The sequence below is a fragment of the Artemia sp. Qi Xiang Cuo genome, chromosome 2 (genome assembly GCF_049724085.1).
Source record: "Artemia sp. Qi Xiang Cuo chromosome 2, ASM4972408v1, whole genome shotgun sequence".
Lineage (NCBI taxonomy): Eukaryota > Metazoa > Arthropoda > Branchiopoda > Anostraca > Artemiidae > Artemia > Artemia sp. Qi Xiang Cuo.
In genome coordinates, this window is record NC_142795.1 from 26327689 (window position 1) to 26347088 (window position 19400).

At 33.9% G+C, this 19400-nt stretch overlaps 1 protein-coding gene across 1 annotated transcript; it reads right to left on the reverse strand.

Moving 5' to 3' along the window:
- Positions 1-9470: 9470 nt before the first annotated feature.
- LOC148955058 (endoribonuclease rege-1-like) lies at positions 9471-16754 on the reverse strand. Its single transcript, XM_089104711.1, has 3 exons — positions 16500-16754; positions 12427-12671; positions 9471-10249 (listed from the first exon to the last, which is right to left on the reverse strand). The coding sequence occupies exons 1-3, from the start codon at positions 16697-16699 to the stop codon at positions 9471-9473; spliced, it is 1224 nt and encodes a 407-aa protein (XP_088960837.1). The 5' UTR covers positions 16700-16754.
- Between the last annotated feature and the right edge of the window lie 2646 nt (positions 16755-19400).

The following is a 19400-nucleotide window of genomic DNA, read 5'->3' on the forward strand; positions in this document are numbered from 1 at the left end:
CTTGACGAACAGCTGGTCTCTCCCGAATAAGGTGGGAGGATGTACAAAAAAATTAAGGAAAACAGTAACTTCCTGCGAGGGTTAAAGAGGGATGCTTTGAATAGATTGGGAGGGAGGAGGAGCGTGGGTAGGTGTGTTGGCCTCAGTCGGCATGGTGCTGCAGTGAGTTGTTAGTAGTAGTAGTAGTAGTATTAGTAGTATAACGCATAGGTCAACATAGGCCTTTTTCTTTCTTAGTCAAAATTGGTCAGTCTGAATATCCACGGGAAATTCTGATCGGCAAGCATTTTAAAATTAAGGTAAATCATGCCATTAGTGGATATTGATATTTAAATGGAAACAAACACCTTGTCCCTAGCAGGCCATATCTGATATTGAAGCAAGCGGAATTTCGCTGTCAGCAGAAGCATTATGAATCAGCCTTTTCTACATTAGACCATTTTAGAGAAATATTTCTGGAATAAAACAGAGAGTGACCTATGAGTAGCTTTCCCATCAAGCTCTAGCTAAAATGGAAATAGATAGCTGGAAGAATATGTTGCCAGTGAAAAACCAAAATTATGCGTCTGTATTTTTTTCTAATTTAACCCATAGGGACTTCCCCTCTGGGCAGGGGCAGATCCAGGATTTTTTTAGGGGGAGGGGGTTCAAAATAGGTTGATCCAAAAAAAAAAATTAGGGGGCGCAAAATAGGTTGATCCGATAAACTTGCGTTAGGAGAAATTTTAATTAACGCAAAATCGGGTTAATTAAGTAATTTACATTACTTTAGACTACCCTCGGGGGGCGAGCCCCCCCCCAAACCCCCTGGATCCGCCACTGCCTCTTGGTAAAATTTTTTGTTGGCACTCTTGACCAATACACTTCCCTCATTAAAGTGACCCTATATTTAGTGGTCATCTCTATCTTTTGAGTTTTTGGCTAATATTGAATTAATTTATAATTATATACTCGATTTTGAGTCTGTGATTTTCTGATTTAAAATTTCTGCAGGTATTTCATTAAGAGTAGAACTTTGAGAGACACAGGGAGCGTTGTCTCCCAATATTTTTGAAGAAATAGTAGGACAGGCTTGGGAAATGGGATAATAGCCCAAATTGAACATTTTGAGTGATAAAATAAGCCTTGACCCCCTCCAACAGTATTCAGAGAACGGCATTGCTGTTAATTTAACTCTTTGGCTAAGAAAGCTGACTATCTCCGACATTGATTTGTGATCTCAACAGAAAGTTGTAAGACCGATTGGTACATTCCTTCAAGAGCCCGGAAAGCGATTCCAAATCGGTATCAAAAAAAGGAATTGGCATCTCAGTCTTTCACTGAAAGCCCTTTATAGCGGACAAGATATGACTTCGTCACGAAAAGTAGCTTTGAGTAACTGTTACTTTTTTGTACTCGCTTCTTCAACATTTCAGTAGCCAAGAGAGAGAGCGAGAGAGAGAGAGAGAGAGAGAGAGAGAGAAAGAGAGAGAGAGAGAGAGATATGACTTCGTCACGAAAAGTAGCTTTGAGTAACTGTTACTTTTTGTACTCGCTTCTTCAACATTTCAGTAGCCAAGAGAGAGAGCGAGAGAGAGAGAGAGAGAGAGATAGAGAGAGAGAGAGAAAGAAAGAGAAGAAATAAACAAAGAGAGAGCGAAAGAGAAAGAGAGAGGGAGGGAGAGAGAGAGGTGCCATTGTTAGCTAACATGGTATACGTAACGCTTGCAATATTGCACCTTTAGCCGCACACGCTCTCTAGAGCTTAATGGTTGACCATTTTTATATATTTTGTTCCTTGATTGTGCTTTTTTTGTATTCTAATAAATTCGTTCTCTCTGTCTGTCTCCCTCTCCACAGATCAAAAGATGAAATGAGTTAGCATTCCTATAAATAGGATTAAAATGTGAAGTGAATGGGATAACAGGGACAAATGGCTGTTTATTATATCAATAATATACATTCAACACAATACACGGTATTGTTTTCTGAAATTAATTTCTGTCATTAATTGACAAGAAGAAATATATCAATAGGCTAACCTATCACCCAATAATGTAACAACATCACTTCAAGATAAAATAATAAAACAATTGTAGTAAAAACGAAGAGAATAATTTTCAACAATTCAATCAAGTTTTAAAACAAACCCCGCAACCTAAACTTGGAAACTATTAATGCATTAGGAATTAGAAGTACGCAATATCAAAGGATATCGAACTATTAATACATCGATTTTCTTAAGCATGAATAGATTATAATGCTTTTTTACCCTCCGCCCTCATATCTATACCCTGGTTCGGCTTTCAAACTTTTTCATGCATTCTGGAAGTAAGTTAATCCACTTCTTGTTTCATTTTTGAAAGTATTTTCTACAAGTGCTAAGGAGGACTCGTAACCGTTACATTTCGAGAAGCTTCAAAACTGGAGCAATTAATGGATAGATTTCATAAGGGTCGTGCAAATATTGAGTGTGTTGGAGCACGGCCTATCCGATTTATCCGCTTAAATGAACTTCCCAGATGTAATCCCTAAAAGATAACTACAAAAAGTTTTCCGGCAACTTGTCAACTGAAACGCTATAGACAACTAGGCGAATAACAACACTAATCACGGTTACTTCATTGCAAACACAGCTTATTTACAAACACCTGAAGGTGTGCCACATTTCACAATTACTCTCCTTTTTTGTCCTCTGCATATTATTTCATATATTCTTTCCATTTTTGAAAAGATAGAATTTTTGTTTCATTATGACGTCACTTATTCTCAGTTATCCTACTTTTTCCAGCGTTAGCAGGAATAGCTTATCAACAACTAATCCATACCGTTTCAAGAAGTAATCCCTTTTCTCTCTGATTTGTTTATGTCTCGCGAAACACTAAAGATAAGTAATCGGGTTTGATGGATAAGTGATCTTGGAATGCTCGTTTTTTTATTTTCTGTACTCCTCTTATTCCATTTCACATTGGGAAGAGGTTGAATGAAATAAATTGTTATTATATTCAAAACACCAAAGACGACATTGTTTAATGTGGTCACTCTTGCATGCAAATTGCACTTTGAGTAGAATTTTAAGTAAAATAGTCCTAAGCGAAGAACAGTATGATAATACTAGAAGATAACGAACCCATGCATGATTAACATAAAAATAGTAAGGTTTTACTGTTAAAATAGATTTTCGTTACTAATATAGTAACTTTTAAAATTGTTACTAAATAATATTTGCAACTAAATAATTTGTTTATAATATCTTAAAAATATTTGTTACTAAAAAAGTAATATTTTATTATGTAAACATCATAAAAATAGCAATATTCAGACAAAGATATGATTTGTTATGACAGTTGTAAAAGTATTTGTTATGACTTTTATCACTTATGACTGTTATTTAATTATTTCATTAAAAGAGGAACTGAACCACTTATTTTCATTGGATAAAACAATTTTTATGAAAAACCAATGTCCTTTTTCAGTCAATTTGCCCGTATTGAAAACAGTCAAACTGTATACTGAAAAAAACTTAAAACCACTACATATAAAAAAGAAAAGGTACTGAAACCCTTAATAAACAAAATTTTTTTTATGCTTTAAATAAATCAAAACAAAAAAAATGGGCTGATTCAAGCCATTATACCCGCATTTAAAGCTGCTAGACTGTGCATTAAAAAAAAAACCTTAAAGTTACTGCATAAAACAAGGAAAAACATAATAAAGCCCCTGTAAAGCGAATTATTTTCTTTTAATTGTTCTGTTTTACAGAACCGAAAAACATACAATGTGATGATTTAAGCCATGATGCACGACTAAAAAATATTCAAAATATGAACTGAAAAAAAAGAAGAAACTTAAAGTTAATTTATATAACAAAAGAAAAACCAACTGAAACCCTCTGAAACGAATTGTTCCTTCTTACAAAATCTTTCTGTTTTTCCCATTTATCGGTTTTACAAAACATATCATAAAATTTTGTTATGACTGAGAATCCTATTATTAACATTCCAGATATTCGATATTTTGCGCCGACATTGATATCCAGCTCGATATATTGATATCCAGCTCGATATATTGATGCCAGCATCAAATATTGCACACTACTATTACAGATGCATAAACAAAATCGGCATTTATTCACATACATTGAGTTGATTCATAAATAATTTCATAAGAGTAGCCAAAATTTTAATCTTTTCCGATTATGAAACAGGCTAAAGGATGTATAATTCTAAAGATTTCTAGTCAGAAAATTTGAAGAACATAAGGGCACAACAGAAAGCAGGGAAATATAAAAAGACAATCCAAGTAAAAAGATGAAAGAGCTTGAGAAATATAGATAATTCAAGTTGAAATATTAAGGAAATTATGAGCCCAGTTGAAAGCAGAGAAGTAGAAAGACAAGCCCATATGAATTTTTAAATATTAAGGAAACTATGAGCCCAGTTGAAAGCAGAGAACATATGAGTTTTCCAAACTTAAAGCGTTCGTTTTTTAACTTCAGCCCAGCCTAACTTACTTTTATCACGCCTTCTCACGCCTCAGGTACTTAACAGGGCAACTCTAGGAACTCGGCCTCAACACATCCTGTGAATATGTATGATCAATCAAATTTACTCTTAGTTTATGAATTATTTATGAATCGACCCGTCAAAGATGAAAACGACAAACATGGCCTTAATTTAGAAAACTATGCATTCACAACAAGACAGAGAGTAAATAGAAGTAACAAGAGTACTTCAAAGTACATAGATAGGAAATAGGTAAAATGAAACTACAGATAAACCGGACTTAAACAAAAAATATTGTCAGCCAAAACTTCAGTATTTTAACTGACTTAATATTTCTCACAAAAAAAAAAAATCAGTTATCAAAAAGGCGTTTATTGGTCTCTCCAGAAATTGCTTGTTATTCCACAACTATGTGCAACTTTATGTACAAATATTAAAAGGCAGGGTATTTGGATTTCCTTTTCGATATCTTTCAGTATTTAAATATCTAGCTGCTCTATCATTGAAGTGAGTAGCCCCATCTATGTAAAGTGAAATAATAAATCCAAGATGGCAAACTGATGTTCAAAACTCCGAAACTAAACGTTATAAGAACTGAGTACGTTTTACAATTTAGGGAGGTGTCAGGAGCCCCCAAAAGAAACTCTCAAAACAGAAAGTGTTCATGAAAAGCATGAAAAGCATAGAAAATAAAAAAATAATAATGAATTCTAATGATTTCAATTAGAATAGTATTAAAAAATATTAATTAGCAAGTTCTATCATTATATCGTGGCTTACGCCTGAAGGTCGTATCTGACCAGAGGCAGTTTTAAGAGGAGGAGAGGGGGCACATGCCCTGGGCGCAGAAATTTTAGATGCGCAAAATTTCAAATAAATAATCGAACGGTTATAATCATTTTGTAATTTTTTTTAGTTTTATTTTTCTTGAAGTAAAGTAGAAGGCGTAGTTGGCAGTAAGTATAATCAAATTGAATCCAAAATTTAGATACTTCCCATATCTTTCTCACCATTCCTTGAAAAAAAGTAATTAGAGCGAATTTAATTATATTTAATGTTTTTTTGTGATGTTTTGTATTCAAAACTGTTCGTATTTTACAGGATCTCGAGATAATTAATAATAATGCAGAGGCTAAAGTAGAAAATTAGATTTAAATAAATAGCAAATTTGTGTTATTAGGTGAAAATTTTTTTAAAATTTGGCCTACAAATTTTTGGGAGACAGGTGGGGGGGGGGGGCTGATCAAGATTTTGTCCCGGGTGAAAGAGCGGCCAGAACCGCCACTGCGCCTGACATTTTAAAAGCTCTTGAAATAATTGGCAAAAACCATCTGCGAGCAACATTCAAAGAGAGAATCAGCAAGGCAATGTACCTTCAATCAAACTTGGATTCTCTTAATGTACATTTCCCTACTGACTGAGAACAACTTAGCAGACAGTTTTTGGCAACCGCCTCAGAAACGTGAAAAATGTCATATACAACCTTTGGACGCAACAGCCACAATATATATTAAGATCGAAATTGGCTTCTCACAATTACATTTTGTTAAATAGCACTCTGTGTGTCATCTTTCACTCTTTGGGTTAACTTTTATGTTTCCAGGAGTCTTAATAGGTTTGTGAGAAAAAAGAAAAAGAATTTCAGGACCATCAGAAACATACAAAAGTGGTAAAATAGAGGGAAGGGGGGGGGGAGACGAAGAAAAAATATTTCATTTTTTGAGTTGACGAGTAAAAAGCAATTTCAAATTTCAAAAGTAACTTAAAAAGCAAATTTCAAAAGCAATTTCAATTTCAAAACTGTTAAAAGCAATTTCAAAACTGTATCCCTCAATCTCATTCAATTTATTTTTAAAAACACTAAAACTTCATAATTAATTCAAAATTTTAGAAACGTGAAAAAACGTTCCCAATGTATAAGACATTATTGGAGTGAATTTTTAACGCACTTCATAATACAATAACAAGATGTTGAAAAAAAAACCTTTCCAAAACAAAAATATAGCAAGAAAACTAAATAAAGAAGTCGCAATGAAAACACAACAAATTATATATATATATATATATATATATATATATATATATATATATATATATATATATATATATATATATATATATATATATATATATATATATATATATATATATATATATATATATATATATATATATATATATATATGTATACATAAAAAAAAAAAAAAAAAAAAAAAAAAAAAAAAAAAAAGTAACAATATATATATATATATATACATATATATATATATATATGTATAGTAACATAATATATAACATGTGACAGTCTAAAAAAAAAATACAAAGAAACAAACAAGCAGTTCTACCTAAAAGGAAAAAGGACTAGGTCGACTTCATATCTTCACTTTCACTTAGTATTTTCACTTCCTAGAGCATAAGGCCATTTTCATAATAATTTAATTTCTTAAGTATTATTTTCTTTAAATTTGAAAAATAACAAACAAAGTATGATAATAATTTTAAACATATGGATAACCCAGACTTAATCAGTTCCAAAGTCCTTCCCGAAGGAATAATACCTATTTCTGATAATAGCTATGGTAAAATAGAAGTGAGTAACAAAGCAGTTCAAAGTAAAATAGCAAAATAGCTGAAGAGTCTTTACAGCATATGAAATTAAGATGCCTTCCAACTGAGATACATTCAATACAACTAATGAGAAACATTCTTTAACACTTCATGGTGAAGTATCAAAAATGACTATAGATAATCTTTATCTATTAAAATATACCGTTAATTGGACTCAATTAATTGGATTAATAATATACCGTTGGTTCATTAGGTCGTGTTTTTACCCTAAAATCATCTGTAAATATTCTAAATTAGTTAATATCGAGTTACCTAAAATGAGAAGGCATTTGAGGCAAATAAAACATTTATAAATACATTTTTTTATATATAATAATGTAATATAGCAGTGATCTGTCAAATTCAGTGCAGTAGCATTGTGCAGTAGTGCAGTAGACAAATTTCTAAGAAGTGAAGACAAACAGCGACGCAAGGTCGAACCTCAACCCCACGCCCTGAGCACAACATGTATGTACCTTTACTTAGAGGAAAAGAGACAAAAAATTAGAAACATACAGCTAAAATTCTATATCAGAAATATAAGCAAAAAAAGGGGAGGAGAAATAGGACTTGAAAGTCTTCACTGGGAACCAACTATTCGCACACATTCGCAAGCATGCGCTGAAATTTATTTCAAGTTTCGCATAAATATTTATAACTTTTCAAGCAGGGGAAAAAATTGAGGAAGAGAAAGAGATTTAGAAAGTTAAGAAAGATTAAAAATAAAAAAGAAAGATTAAAATAAAATGAAAGATACAACAAATAAAAGATAAATATAAAAAAATAACAAAAAATAAAAGATAAAAGTAACAAGAAAGAGATTACGCAACAATGAAAATAAACTATTGTCAAATTTTCCTAACACTAGATCTATGACGGACAGCAAAAACCTCACATCTGCATTTTTTCAAAATGTCTGGGTGAACAGAAAATTATAAAAGCAAATTTAGTATTTAGATACAATGTTGTCCCTGGCCAATAGCTTTGGACTTACGAAGCCCAGTAAAAAAGTTCACCAGTCCACCAGACGTATCTTCACTATATGGACACACAATAGGGATTTTGCAAAAGAAATAATTAAACAGATTTTTGGTGTATGCCACGGTGATGTGTGAAATCTGGAATTTAATCAAAATTACCAAATAAAAAAACAATATCCAATAGGGGGAGAGAAGATTCCAAATTAATTATTCAAAACCAAGATGTTTTGTACGAACGCTGTTAAACAAAGTACAAGCTCAAGTAAGACCCAAATTTTGACATGGGAAGTAAAAACCAGTAATGGACATGGGAGGGCTTAAACAAAATCGATATTGGTGCATTATGCGGGCACTGCTAAAGATGTCAAGTTTGGTTAATGCTAGTAATGAAATGAAGAAAATAAAATAGGATGAATGTATAATAGTTTATAAACAAATTTGTGCTATATATTTACACATTAAATACGTAAAGCATACCATATATTAAATACGTAACCTAACCTAACTTAGGTACCTCCCCCCCCCCCTAAACTCCAAAAAACAATCTTTTAAATATTGTAACTCATTGAGAAACCACGGCTTTGCAATCATTTATCTATAGCGGTTTCTTGCAAATAGCCTTTTTGACGGGTTTCGTGACTGGTTTGCTTGTACAATATATAGCAGTGCCCGCATAATGCAAAAGTACGCGTATTTAATATATGCTATGATTTACCCCTCCCCCCCCCTGACGTGCAAGTATATAGCCCAAATTTGTTTCTAAACTATTATATATTCATCATATTTTATTTCATTAGCATTAACCAAACTGGATTTCTTTAGCAGTGCCCACATAATGCACCAGTACCAAAAAAGTCTTTACAAACCGTATCAAAGATTTATATATATATGCATTTTTGTTACTTTTTTACATGTCAGCCAAATCTATTTATTTTGGGTGGGGAGTCACACCCGGTATCCCCCCCTCCTAGATACGGCCTTGCATATATATCATATTCAAATAAATAAGTAATCAAATTAACAAGGCTTCTTGACTGCTAAGTTCCCTGGATGGGTCCTGCAGTGTGTTGTTACAGCCGGGTTCGTTTCTGGGTTTTCCCGTTTGACCAAGCTAAGTTAAACCCACTACGCCATCACAAGACTCCATATTCTAATTACATTTAATTATGCACTTTTTAAAATCATCTCCTATTCCGTGCTGATACAGCTATATATCATGGAATAAATATGGCCCATCGTTGGCTTAAGCCACGGCCACTGAATGAAATAAACTTGAGTAAATTTTGCTAAGAAATAGAGTTAGCCATGCCAACCGAACAAAATAAGCTGCACGCGCTATGCCAATGCAGTAAGTCGTACACATTATACGAAAAAGAAATATACCTTCAAAACAAAATTTTTATGGGTTATTCTTAATTAGTTCCATGATAACCGAGGATATTTTCTGCGGGTCAGTTTCCTTTGGAAGTAGAGCCATGGCTTCCTGTACTTTACTTTCCGGGAAAAGAGCAGAAAAATGGAAGTACATTTCATCTCTCACCTGCTGATAGCTCAGTCCAGGGGACTCAGGAGGATACAAAGGCCTGGAATGCGGATACCAAGGAAGTAGTTTTGGAGTTGATGGCGAAACATTTTGGTCTAATTCAGCAGTACTGCAGCGAAAACCATCTGGCAGTAAGTTCAATTGGGTATCGGAGGTACTAGACAACCTTGAAGACTGGGGTGTATACAGGACAGGCCTTTCTCGGGGCATAAAAGCTCCTGGTGCAGACGCATTTCTGGTAATCTGCGCATGCTGTATTTCGACTGGGTAATAATAGCCAGGTAATGGCCTTTCTGGAGCTATACTTAGCCTGTTCACACCATAAGGGTAGTAGTGAGTCAGTCTTGCATCACCTGCTGGATTCAAAGAGAGTTGCCGTTGAACAGGTCGATGAAGATTCTCATGCTGATCTTGAGAAAGTCCATGCCATGGATGATTAGGAGGTGATTGTTGTAACATTTGTTGCATTTGATCAACAGGTATTGGCAGAGATGTTGCTTTAGAAGGGCTTCTGTTCGGTTGCATGGGTTCGTGTGTAACACCTGTGGCAACAGAATTAGTTCGAGCAAGATTCCGCTTAGCTGGCAGAAGTCCGTCGCATGAACTAGGTTGAGCTGGGAGACTCACGGCCTTTGCTAGAAATAAAATCAAAATGATTTTAAATTTAAAATCCTTTCCAATTGATTAACATTAATTAGACAAATGAACACATTTCATAGTTATAAATACTCTTAAGCAACCATATTAGTATTTTTACAGCGGGGTGGGGGCGGTACATACTTAATGATAACGAATAAAAAATCAATTTAAAAAATTTAGGGCTCCAAACCTAGTCGATAAATTCAAAATAAAATTAGAGCCCATAAGTCCTCAAGAGCCAGTAGGCTACTGCAGCTTTATGATGAAATACAATTTTAGAAAAAAAAAGAATCAACTACACTATGGAGGGACTATATTCATTTATCCGCGGTTCACTTTACTAAATCCTATCACATTATTTAAAGGGCACAACAGAAGTAACGCCCTTTAAAAAACACCGTAATTTCGCCAAAATCCTGGGGGGGGGAGGACAAAGCTGAAGCCAAATTTCCCAAATAAAGTAGAAATGACAGAGAAAATTGAAAAATAGATCAGACAGTAACAAAAAAGGTAAAGACGTACTAAAGAAAACTGACCCATTTCTCTGGATACTTGAATTATCCAGGCCTATCATAGTTTTGACAACATTTTTGAAGAAACTAAATTCCAGCTGGGGGGGGGAGGTTGCAAACTGGGGGCGGGGAGTGGGCTGGGGCAAGCTGAGGTTTGGGAGAGGCAGTTGCCCCTCCTGTCCCATAGAAAACTACGCCCCTGAAACACATACGAACTTTTAGCAGAAGTAAGATCTGTTATTCTTTTATTTCTTATCACTCCGACTGTATTTCCGAAAATGGCGCTGAATTCTTGCAGTGTATTTAAACTTCCTTTTTGAATATCTTCTTAGGCTTAAGGGGTTTTCTGCCGTCCAATTGTTTGCTAACAATGTTAGTTAGCAGGTATCTATTTGTATAGCAGAAACAGAATTGTTAGGTAGCACAATTACTTTGCTTTAAATTCTCTAACACATATTCGATTTGTAAAATATATTATTTCACAACGTTAGAAAAATTGTTCAATGGTTAACAGGAGGGTTAATAAGAAATACTTAAAAACAAATATGAAAAATTAAACATGATACACTTACAGCGATCACTTTTTGAGGGTTATAGCAGTATAGTTCAAATCTTCCAATTATTAAATACGTATTTAAATATTAAAAGTTAAACAAGAATTTAATGTATTTAATATTTTTTAATATTTAATTTGTTAATCCTGTTATCAGAAATACTAAAAATTATAATAAAACTTGATGTTACAAGACCTTATCTAACCTTAAAAAGCCTTATTTGGCCTAACTTGACCATTAAAAAAGATAATAAAAGTACAAATTTGTTTGCTCCGGGATAATGATATTATGTAGTTTTATTGTGAATGAAATATTTATCTAAGCGTTTTTTCGATACACAAATTCACCCTCCAACTTCGTATAGAAATATATTTATTGATATTTTTCTTTTTTGTTAGTAGCACACCCGCGCAAACGACGCTTTTGGTGTGCTACCTATTAATTTTGTCTCTCTTGTTTTTTCTTATAATACAATATTATTGCCACTACTAATTCAAAATCAATACTTGTCCTATAAAACCTTAGTTGTTTACTCCGATGCAACTGAAAACACTGCAGAGAAGTGCCAGAAAAAGGAACGGTTGGAAATAAAAACATTGGGATAAACATTAGTCAGAAATAAATTTTGGATAAATATAGTACAAAAATAAGTTTTGGGCTTTTATTTTTACTTCACGAAGGAACGAAATGCGATCCATTCCTCTCAATAGGGCACACTCGTCTAGTAATTATGAACTAATTAAACTAAAGTTTTCAGCCTAAAATATGATTGGTGTTTTGTCTTTTTTTTCCAAAATGTGACAAAACCAGAATATGTATCTGCAACATATACAACATAAGCAACATATACAACATCTACAACATATGTAGAGGGCTTTGCTACCCTCTACGTGAAATTAGACACTCACGATCTTTAAAAAAAGAAAATCTGAAAAAAATAAATTATAGACCAAAGAAATGATGCTTAAAAACAAAGCTTAGGAAACATGAACTATTCTTAATTCAGAATCTTGAAAAACAAACTTCTCTCCTAAGTTTTGTAAGGTAATACGTACCCATAAAGACCCTAACATCTAATTGTACACAAAGCAACATAGAAATTCTTACCATTTTTATCCTGCCCTTTAAGTAGCTTCCTTTGGGAGGCTTGCTCTTGTAGCCTTTCAGTGACAGATTTCTGAGGTAGATTACCTCTTTCGGGATGCTGAAACTTGCATTTATTTCCATATGTACATTTTTTGCCGTAAGGACAAGGAGGAGCCGTAGAACTAGCCAAGTGGGGTGGTATTTTCCGCAGAAAGTCATCCAGTGTCGGTCCACTTCTTCCTAGTGGATCATCAGGGGGCATAAACCTGCAACAGAGATTTACTTTATATTTATTCTGTCCATTTTTTCCCTATCATCATAGAATTTATACGTTGATATATATATATATATATATATATATAATAATAATAATAACATTTATTTGCCCACCATCTACAAAAATTGATTTTAGTGGAGCACTACAAAAACAAAATTTAAAAGAAAAAGAAACCAGCTTCAAAAATGATAAAGATACGACATTCATTGTAATTCACGACACTCAAATAAATGTAGGTGAGAAACGCCGTCTATCTAATTTAACTTTTAGCACTGAATTATTTCGAATGCTAGACCAATGTTTGGTTGGCTCTCTAAGACCAATTTTTTCAAGGCGGAAATTCCTATAAAGCTTGGGTATGTACAGTAAAAATTTTGCATTTTTACATTAGCATTTTTTGACGTTTTCAGTGTCTCTCATTTACAGCATGTGGGATGCACCGGCGAGGTTATGTCTGCTAAGCCCACTGAACAATAAATCAAGGCGAGAGATTTCCTGGAGTAGTGATTCGGCACTACAGACACATAAGCACATTTATTGGCGGTAGTCGTTTGATTAACAATCGCTTGTCTAGTTTTAATAATTGTTTCTGCAACAATAATACCAAGATATCTCAGCTCTGATACCGTAAGGACGACATAATTTCCGAGAGTGACAGAATCCCTTTGCGGTGCATTAAAGGACAAAAATTCAGACTTATCAATGTTGATAGAAAGCCCGATAGATTGAAAGTCACTTAGGAGTCGATATATATATATATATATATATATATATATATATATATATATATATATATATATATATATATATATATATATATATATATATATATATCAAAATATGGTATCTATGTGATGGGTGAAGCTTGCAAAATACACGCATATTAATCAAATCATCCAAATACATACAAAAGAAGGTTAGATGTATCCCTCTCAAGCACAAACTGGTAAATGCAGACAAATACGGGTTGAAACTGAAGAAAAAAGTAGACAAAAATAAGAATAATGAGATTTTTGTGACTAATTTTAATTGTGACTGCTTTGAACTATGGAAACTGATTTTAAACGTCAAAAAAGCTCAAAGCAAAAAAAAATTTCTAAACCAACTTTCTGCGGTAAGAACTTTCCACCAAAACCTGAGAGCAATGAACAAGACAAAACAAAGCGGATTTGGCTATGACTATAATTAGGAAATAACCTAGGGATATTATCTGCCTTTCAGCAACTGCTGAAAAAACCACAGCTAATCGACAAATTAGAAATTCACTAATGATTGTACTAAAGGAATGTTGAATTTCAGCATAGTGCGGCAGGGGCATTTTAAAATCACAAGATATGGACTTAGCACCAAAGAGGATAAAAACTCATTGATTTATATTCCCTGAAACAGAGGGTTACTAGTTACTCTTGAGTAGTGAGAGGGTGTGAGAATTACAAACATTTCTTCCGTAATTTTTTCTTTTTGGCTCATGTGAAGCAATTCTCTGATAAGTGACCTTTGTGGCACTGATAAAGCCAAGACTTTCGATTAAAATAAGTACAGTTCGAATACTTTTTGAGGAGAGCGGCAGATATTAAAAAGTTCAAAATGAAAAACAAATATACAAAAATACCTAGGGTTTTAAAAATGTTGACATATTCTTGGAGGGTTCATGGAGGGTGGAAGAAATTATCAACGTATATTCCCCGCTTGCAACTACTATATTTACCAATCTATCTATGCAACACGCCATCTACCTGCTTTTGGAGCCTCATAGTGGCATTAGGGTGGATCTTTTACGAATTTTTCTAACCAGAAGCGTGACTGTCAAAACCACACGAGGATGACCTCAAGGAGGTGCGAAACCTCGACGAAAACATAGCCTAGTAAACAACACCATATTCCCGGAACTTTGATTAATGGATAGTTCTAATGCATTTTGCTTATTTTGATGTTTTTGGCGACTGGGCAACTTCATCCAAGCTAGGTTATTTACAGAGAGTTGCCTTCCAATTTGTTATAAAATATTTGCAGGCCTGAATATATATTGAGTCGATGGTAATAGGCTTGAGATTTTATATCAAGGGCGTCAACACTAGTTGATAGGAGTGTATCGCCAATTGTGGTAAACTATATCAAACAGTTCGTGGTAACGAACTGTAAGTAAGGAGCGACAATGGTAACCGAAACTCTAAAAAACGGGAATTTGATACCAATAGATACATCAAAAGAATCAGATTTTAATTTTGATTTCAAATATATAAGTTTCATCAAGTTTAATCTTACCCATCAAAAGTTACGTGCCTGAGAAAATTTGGCTGATTTTCGAAAAAAGGGGGAAAGACCCCTAAAAGTTATAGAACCTTAATGAAAATCACACCGTCATATTCAGCGTATCAGAGAACCCTAGTGTAGAGGTTTCAAGCTCCTATCTACAAAAATGTGGAATTTTGCATTTTTTGCCAGAAGAAAGATCACGGATGCGTGTTTATTTGTTTTTTTTTTTTGTTTTTTTTTACCAGGGGTGATCGTATCGACCCAGTGGTCCTAGAATATCGTGGGAGGGCTCATTGGAACGGAAATTAAAAGTTCTAGTGCCCTTTTTAAGTGACAAAAAAAAAATGGAGGGCAACTAGGTCCCCTCCCACGCTCATTTTTTTCCCAAAGTCACCCGATCAAAATTTTGAGATAGCCATTTTGTTCAGCAAGGTCGAAAATATGATAAAAATGTATTTTAGGATGACTTGATCCCCCAAAGTCTCCAGGGGGAGGGCTGAAAGTTATGAACTTTACTCAATGTTAACATATAGTATTGGTTATTAGGAAGTATACAGACTTTTTCAGAGGAGATTTTTTCTGGTAGGTGGGGGAAGGAGAGGGTCAGGGGCTATATGGAAGGATCTTTCCATGAAGGAAGTTTTCATGGGGGAAGGGACATTGCTATGAAGGGGGCGCCGGATTTCCCAGCATTATTCAAGAAAAAGATCAGGAATTAAATAAAAAAAAACAAGTTTTTCAACTGATCAACTGATTGTGATTAAGAGGTCATTTTTAAAGAACTGGAAAAAAAATTCGAACTATAGTTTAAAGAGCAGGGTATTGACTAGGGGCGAACCCCCTAATATACGTGTTAAAAATTTATGAATATAGAAGTTCGTTACGTAAGTTAATTCTAAGTTACGTATATTTATTACTAATAAAAACGTTCGTAAATAAAATTAAACAAGTTTCGAGAAAGCCATTTAACCAAATATAATATGCAAATTTTGTTTTAATTATTCATGTACGGTGAGCCAAAATCAAAACCTGCATTAATTCAAAAACGTTCAAAAATTAAATAAAAAAAACAAGTTTTTTAACTGAAAGTAAGGAACGACGTTAAAACTTAAAACGAACAGAAATTATTCCGTATATGAAGGGGCTGTCCTCCTCAACGCCTCGCTCTTTACGCTAAAGTTTGACTTTCTCACAACTCTATTTTTTTAAACAATAAAAAAACTTTAGCGTAAAGAGCGAGGCGTTGAGGAGGGGACAGCCCCTTCATATACGGAATAATTTCTGTTCGTTTTAAGTTTTAACGTCGTTCCTTACTTTCAGTTAAAAAAACTTGTTTTTTTTATTTAATTTAGTGACCAAGAAGGGCCTAAGCTTGCAAGAAGTCTCCATTCAACTAGAGGTCACGGGGACATCTTGCAATCCGGTTTTAAGCCGACTTAAGCGCTTTTTACAAATCTGAGAAGAAGTTATTGATCCTTGACCTCTTCTGATGGGATCATTTCTTTTCTTGAGGCCATGAGAGTTCAATGATCTAAAAAGAATACAAATCAGATTTAGTTACCTGTCACTCACAAATGTATACATGAGTATTCGCTCTTCAACAACCTTCTTAAATTCAGGGGATTCCTGTGCCAAATCTCGATAGTTGTCGTTCGAAACAACAATACCATCATCTTCAGCGGCCGTTTTTAAAATATATCGATCATCGTAGCAAACGATTCTTCGTCCGTCAACAAAACGAGACGGTGTAAAAACCAACATTCCCTCTCTTTCCAATTCCAGTAGTATTTCCTGGTCTATAAATAAAATTAATAACAACGTTAAAATTAATTCATAAACAAAAGAAATTAGACACAAAAATGAAGAGTGATACTTTTGTGACGCGTTCGATGCATGAGTTTAATCCTTATTTAAGTAACAGATGGCGCCACTGGGGGGTTAATTTTTTGGCCGGTGATTTGCATGGGATTATTTCTTTCCTAGTTAATAAGCATTGAAAACTTGAAAGATGTATCAGTTTCTTATGTTCAGTTTAAAAGCCACCTTTGATATTTATTTTCGATCTTTTGATTTGAATTACAGTATTACATTTTTTTTCGTATTTTCAGCATGAAACGCTGAAAGTAGCTTTGGAAGTGAATTTTGTCTATATATGTCGCTCTTTTTTGCTATTTTTTTTAAATATCTAATTTTTTGCTACAAATTTTTTTGCTAAGCCATTTCAGTGGTTATACAAAGACCGTTTAGCAAAACTGATAAATGGACATATTTTTACTGGACCTTTCAAGGCGAATCCATTCGTCTGTCAACAAAACAAGACGGTGTAAAAAGCAACATTCCCTCTTTCTAATTTCAGTAATATTTCCTGGTCTACAAATTAAAGGAATAAAATATGTTAAAATTGACTCTTAAATAAAAAAAGTTGACAAAAAGGAGAATAATGACATTTTTGTGACTGATTTTAATTGTGACTGATTTGAACTATCACTAGGAGTTAATTTTTGACCAGTTGTTTGCATGGGATTATTTCTTACCTAGTTAATGAGCATTGAAACTTGAAAGATGTATCTTTTTCTTATATTCATTATAAAAGACACCTTCTATATTTATTTTTGATCTTTTGATTATTTTTTTTTTGTATTTTCAATATAAAACGCTAATTGGCTTTATGTGTTCATGAACCGCTTTACAATTGACATTATCTATGCATGTCTCAGTGTAGAACAAACGCTGAAATCACTAAATGTTTACTTGATAATTTCGGCGGTTATACAAAAACAGGTTAGTAAAACTCATAAATTGACATACGACTGACATATTGACATATTTTTATTGGACGTTTTACGGCAAATTATTAGTCACAAATTCAGTTTCTGAAAAAAAAAAAAATTGTGATCAAAATTCGGAACTTGAGCATTGAAATTGGACAATTTTGAAACGGAAAAAATCACAGGAAGGCAATTCAAAACTGAAAAACTCAATCTCAGTGGCCCAATCTTCCTAATGTTTAGCCTTTCGTAGGATGGATGAAAACGCTGAATATAATTAATCATAACACATTAAATGGCGGGAGAATGCATTACATTGGCTGATCCAGAGGAGGCGGAGGACCCCCCCCCCCCACCAAGATTTTTTTCTGGCGTCCTCATTCCTTGTTTTTTTTTCGGTTTTTCACTCTTTTTTAAAAATAATTTATCAATTTGGTCAATTGTTAGCGCCCTTGTAAATTTCCCCCCCCCCTAAGATTTTGTTTATTGGCGCACTTGTCGCATTGGTCTTCCTCTCCCCCCCCCCAAGATTCTGCTCTAGTTCCACCCCTGATCCGTTAAAAATGAAATTTTTCACTTAATAAAGTGTGAGATACACATTTTCATTTTTATCTTGACGTAATAATAATTATAGAATCCTTATATTTTGTTCTATTACATGTGACACCTGTTTAGAATTTTAACAACTTATTTGCGCGACAGATGAGTAACAGTAGAAAAAGTGACAAAAGTCAAAAACACCTAAGGGGCGGCCTCCCTCCCTCTGGATTGTGTCTGCTGGAAATCTTTGCCATTTTCCGAAATTAGTTATTTTTTTCATTTTGTCGTAACATCTACCAATAGTTTTGAAAGCATTACACAGAACTAATCTCAAAGTAGCACCGAACAGAAATTTTGTTCAGGTATAATATTTTCTTTTCTTTTCAAAGTTATTTTAGCGTTCAATTCCAATGCGTCGGAGTGTTCATGATAACCTGACACAACCAAAACCACCACGAACACGCACATATGTGTCAAGAACTTTTAGGCTTGCGCCCCTCCCAGATCCAAATCTCGGTATTTTTACAATCATCCAACAATTATAACATTCTTTATAATTCGTATCAGATTAACGACGCTTCTTGGCTACTAAAATTCCTGCACCGGCCCAGCCGTATGTTGCGACAGTTGGGTTCGATCTCTGGGTCCCATCAATCTCTCGATCTCTGGGTACCAAGCTGAGATCAAACACATTGCACCACCACAGGGCTTGTTTACAATTTGGTTTTTAGTCATTTTTTTAATTTCCCCTCCCAAAATTAAGCCCTACCTTGAAATTAATTTTGTCAAGAATGCCTAAACAAAAGCTTGTTTGTTTGCATCGCATTAAGCTTAAGATTATTAAAAATCAATTATCAAGAGTCTTTCTTAGCTTAAATTTGAGTATGTAACAAAAATTTGAAGATGGCTTCATATCAAATTTACTGTCCTAAAAGTAGCTAAATTAAAAGTGACGTTATTAGAATCACCAGCGTGTGCGGCAACGGGGGGAATTAAAAGAAAGCAGACTAAATAAACAATCGGAAGATTTTTTGCATGTGTCAGATCTTTGCTTTTTATTCATTCCACCAGATTAGCATACATTTTCAAGTGCATTTGTGTGCTCAGTTGTATCATCAATTGCACAACTCTGTTAGTGCCACTGAGATGTTCTT